Source organism: Pyrgilauda ruficollis, unplaced genomic scaffold, assembly GCF_017590135.1.
Source record: "Pyrgilauda ruficollis isolate IOZ18807 unplaced genomic scaffold, ASM1759013v1 scaffold23, whole genome shotgun sequence".
Lineage (NCBI taxonomy): Eukaryota > Metazoa > Chordata > Aves > Passeriformes > Passeridae > Pyrgilauda > Pyrgilauda ruficollis.
The window spans coordinates 8,354,777-8,359,386 of record NW_024522539.1 but is presented as its reverse complement, the minus strand read 5'-3'; the positions used below and the strand labels follow the sequence as shown (position 1 = coordinate 8,359,386).

The following is a 4,610-nucleotide window of genomic DNA, read 5'->3' as shown; positions in this document are numbered from 1 at the left end:
GGGGGCGGTGCCGGTGCCGGGGGGCTCTGCGGCGCTGCCGCTCCCGAACCCGACGGCGCACAAAGGGCACCCCCCCACACCCCGAACCTACCCCGCCGCCGCAAAAACGCACCCCAAGCGCGGCCCCCTCCGCCGGCGCTCAGGTGGGGCTGGAAGCACTACTTGAAGTATAAAATTATCTTGGTCTTTTAAAAATAGCTTAAACTGCTTTAAAAAAGAAAAAAAAAGGGGAAAAAAAAAAAGGAAAAAAAAAAAGCCAACCGAAAAAACCTCGGGGGGGAGTCGTGGGGGGGGTCCTGAGAACATCTTATAAACCGGATTGCACTGAGAGGAGGAAAAAAAAAAGCAAAAAAGATACAAAATATACAAGCAAAAGGCAACAATTCCCCGGTCTCCAGCAGTCGCCCACCCTCCCTTCCCTTCTCTCCTGCTGGCCATCTGCCTTGGGTTCTCCTTTGTGTCTGATCTCTTACTACTGAGCCGAGCGCAGGCGGAGGGTGCACCACACACAGGGACTATGCCCAGCTCGCTTTTTGCAGACATGGAGAGGAACGGGAGCGGCGGCGGCGGCGGCGGTGGTGGTGGTGGTGGCGGGGGAGAGACCCTGGATGACCAAAGAGCCCTTCAGATCGCCCTGGATCAGCTCTCCCTGCTGGGGCTGGACAACGACGAGACTGGCTCCATTTACGACAACGAGCCTCGGAAAAAGAGCGTGAACATGACTGAATGCGTCCCGGTGCCCAGCTCGGAACATGTCGCTGAGATAGTGGGGAGACAAGGTGGGTGCCTGCATGCGAGGGGGTGTGGGGGCGCGGGTCTCCCCTCCGCGCTGCCGGGCGGGCGGCTCAGATGCGACACTGGCCATTCCCAGGAACGCTGCAGCCGTGCGGTGGTGGCCAGTGCCGGCTTCCCCCAGACAAAGAAAGTGCAGTAGCAGACGTGATGTTTCCGAGGAGTGTTATGCATCAGTTTCGAGATGCACTTTCAGCTGCCGGGTTGGGGAAAAAATCAGGAAAATAATAAAAATCCGTCCTTTCCTCCGGCTGCAAAAGTTAAGATTTGCAAGAGGAAACGAGAGGAAAATGGGAGCCTCGGTGCTTTCCCCCCTCCACCACCCCAAAGTTAGAAATCGTGGATTATTTTTAAGGAAGAGAAATGGAGTGGAGAAGTGGAACAATGGGGTTGGAATAAAGCATCCGCATTGGGGAATATGGCTCATTCGGTACAGCCTCTGCTCCTCACCTTAAGAACTGATTTTATTTTTCCAAAAGGAAAGTGCTGAGCAGGAATGTGGACTGGCGGGTGTGTTGATTTGTGAGGGCTGCTTGCATTTTATTTTATTTTTTTTTCTGGCGGTGCAGTTTTCCTGCCCGCTTTTTTTTTTTTTTTTAATTTTTTTTTTTTGTCGCTCCGTTTTTTATTTTTTTTTCCCCTGTGTTACCGACCCTGTGAACTGCACGTTGGTAGTTTTGGGGCAGTTTGCATGGCAGATGTGTCGGTGGCCACTTGCGATGCCTTTGGGCGTGTGCCAGGGCTGTGGGCTGACATTACTTTACACCGTGACCGAGGCTCCCGGACGAGATGCCAGCGATCACCTGGGGTTGGGGGCAATGTGTTTCGGGTGGGTGTGTATTTTTTTTTCCCCTCCCTAGCTGCACCCAAACAATGGGTTGTAACCGGTTCTCCCCCACCACCTCCCCTTCCTCCCCCTCCCCTTCGCCCTCCATCTCCGCATCTCGTTCCCAGGTTGTAAAATCAAAGCTCTGCGGGCAAAGACCAACACCTACATCAAGACCCCGGTTCGCGGGGAGGAGCCGCTCTTTGTTGTGACGGGCAGAAAGGAAGATGTGGCCATGGCCCGCAGGGAGATCATCTCTGCGGCCGAGCACTTCTCCATGATCCGAGCCTCGCGGAACAAGAACACAGCCCTGAACGGCACCGTTCCCGGCCCCCCGAACCTGCCCGGCCAAACCACCATCCAGGTGCGGGTGCCTTATCGCGTGGTGGGCTTGGTCGTGGGGCCCAAGGGGGCGACCATCAAGCGCATCCAGCAGCAGACGCACACGTACATCGTGACCCCGAGCCGGGACAAGGAGCCGGTCTTTGAGGTGACAGGCATGCCAGAGAACGTGGACCGGGCCCGGGAGGAGATCGAGGCGCACATCGCTATGCGCACCGGCGGCATCATCGAGCTGACGGACGAGAACGACTTCCACGCCAACGGCACGGACGTGGGCTTCGAGCTGAACGGCACGGGCAGCCTCTGGAGCAAGCCCACGCCGCCCAGCATCACACCCACCCCGGGCCGCAAGCCCTTCTGCAACTACCGCAACGACAGCTCCAGCTCGCTGGGCAGCGCCTCCACCGACTCCTACTTCGGGGGCGGCACCGGGGGGGGCGGCAGCGCCCGCCTGGCCGACTACAGCCCCCCGAGCCCGGCGCTGAGCTTCTCGCACAACGGCAACAACAACAACAACAGCGCCAACGGCTACGTGTACGGCGGGGGCGGCGGCGACGTCCTCTCCTCCCCGGACTGCTGCTCCGAGCTGCCCTTCGACTCGCCGCCCGGCTTCGACCTGGCGCCCGCCCCGCCGCCCGGGGCCGCCCTCCTGTGGCCGCAGTTCGAGCGCGGCCCCGCCGCCCCGCCCCCGGCGCGGCTCTCCCCGCCCCTGCACGGCAGCGCGGCCGGCACCGAGCACCCGCTGGCGCGGCGGGTGCGCAGCGACCCCGGCGGGCGGCTGCTGGCCGCCTCCTACCCGCTGTACGCCAACGGGCTGGGCGCCCACCTGCCCGGGCTGCCCTCCGACTCGTCCGCCTCCTCCTCCTCCTCCTCCAGCTCCTCGTCCAGCTCCTCCTGCTCCTCCTCTGGCGTGCGGCGGAAGGGCAGCCGCGACTGCTCGGTGTGCTTCGAGAGCGAGGTGATCGCGGCGCTGGTGCCCTGCGGCCACAACCTCTTCTGCATGGAGTGCGCCAACCGCATCTGCGAGAAGACGGAGCCGCAGTGCCCCGTGTGCCACAGCGCCGTCACCCAGGCCATCCGCATCTTCTCCTGAGCGCCGCGGGCCGGGGGCACGAACCGGGGGGGCCGGCGGGGCCGGGGCCGCCGCCCGCCGAGGGGTGCGGGCTGCGGCCGAGGGAGGGCTGGGGGGTGGTGTGACAGCGGGTGCATGCTATAAATAATAACGGGCGACTCCATTCTAGTGCTAGGCTAGTTTTTACACTGTACTTTAATACGAAGCTTCCAAAACTCCCCTTTTTTTATAAACAAACAAACAAACAGAAAAAAAAAATTGAAAAAAAAATTTGAAAGTAGAAGATGCTTATGATGATGACAATGGTGTGTGGACTGTTAGTAAAACGTGCTGGTAGTTCTAGGATGCTTATTACAAAATAATTAAATCTATGGGTGGATACTTTTCTGAATGTTCATGAAAGGGCAAGAAGTTCCTGTGAAAAACCATGATACTGCAGCTTTATCAGACTTTTAAAAAGAAAAAAGAAAAAAAAAACCAACAAAACTGTAACATATCTCTTATATATATTAAAAACGTTTAAAGGTTTTAAAGATAAATTGCATTAATACAGATTGAAGTATTTTATTCTTTTTTGACTTGAAAAATTATATTTCATATTGCAAAGATGTTTACAAGTATTTTAATTTAAGTTCAGTGAACTTTTTGTAGCTGGGTTAAATCTTTTTTATTTTAGTATGGCCTTATGGCAAAGAACACTGTATTATTTTAATATCACACAATTGTGAACGGAATTACAAACCATAAAATGTGTAATGCTTTGAACAGTATTCTGTTGGGATGGAGATTTTATAGGTTCAGAAAAAAATCTTTTAAATCTGCTTCACCCAGCATATTTTCTATTCAGTGATATAAAGCATATTTTATTCTATATTATTACAAAAATGGAAATGTATAAACATATGTCAAAAGGAACTGTTGAAGCTTTCTAACATTTGTATAAATAGAATTCAGTGGAAATTACAAAAATTCTGTTGCACCACTATAGTTTTAGTATTTCTATTTTAATACATTTGTTTACCACTTGTTTATGTATATGTAGGTGACGTTACTTGAGCTTAAATGTACTTTACTGAGCAAAGTTTAAAAACAAAGTATATTTTATTTTATGATAAAGGGCCTTTAACCTCATGGTCAAATACTAATATTATATTTGCTGAGACAAGATTTGAAATTGTATCAAGAGTTTTATTTTTCTGACATTTAAAGTTCTACATAATAAAAGTAAAACTTAAGTAATGGTGCTACTTCATGTTTTTTTAAGTATTTCTATATAAATAAAATAAAATATTACAGAAAAAAAGGTACTCTCTGTGATGATTTGATTTCATGTGCTGAGAGTTTTTTCTGGAATTTTTGTTTCCTGCTTGTATCAGTGAAACATGTTGGGAGTTTAAACTGTGTCATGCTAATGTTGCTGGAACTCATGCAGGCTTCCAGAATAATCCTGCCAGCTATCATACTTTATAACATGTTTTTAATGAAAAAAAAAGAGGTGTTTTTTTTTTTAATATGTGTTATATTGCTGGGGTTTTCCACAGCACAAAGTACTATTTTTTTAATAATCTCTAGTCATGA

General features: G+C 51.2%; 1 protein-coding gene across 2 annotated transcripts; it reads left to right on the top strand.

Annotated features, from left to right (window-relative positions):
• Positions 1 to 6: 6 nt before the first annotated feature.
• On the top strand, positions 7 to 4,267 carry MEX3B (mex-3 RNA binding family member B). 2 transcript variants are annotated; one of them, XM_041469170.1, is made up of 3 exons: positions 7 to 143; positions 540 to 779; positions 1,747 to 4,267. In XM_041469170.1, exons 2-3 carry the CDS (start codon positions 542 to 544, stop codon positions 3,051 to 3,053), a joined length of 1,545 nt encoding a protein of 514 aa, XP_041325104.1. In that variant the 5' UTR covers positions 7 to 143; positions 540 to 541; the 3' UTR covers positions 3,054 to 4,267. The 2 variants fall into 2 exon arrangements, with proteins under 2 accessions (XP_041325104.1, XP_041325103.1); XM_041469169.1 differs by lacking the exon at positions 7 to 143 and having other exon boundaries at positions 224 to 779.
• The last annotated feature ends 343 nt before the right edge of the window (positions 4,268 to 4,610 follow it).

What these genes read in the sequence shown, in the direction of transcription:
- MEX3B (XM_041469169.1), top strand. Translation starts at nt 518, where the DNA reads ATGCCCAGCTCGCTTTTTGCAGACATGGAGAGGAACGGGAGCGGCGGC. An exon ending in TGAGATAGTGGGGAGACAAG is followed by an intron (nt 780 to 1,746) that starts GTGGGTGCCTGC and finishes TCTCGTTCCCAG; the next exon opens with GTTGTAAAATCAAAGCTCTG.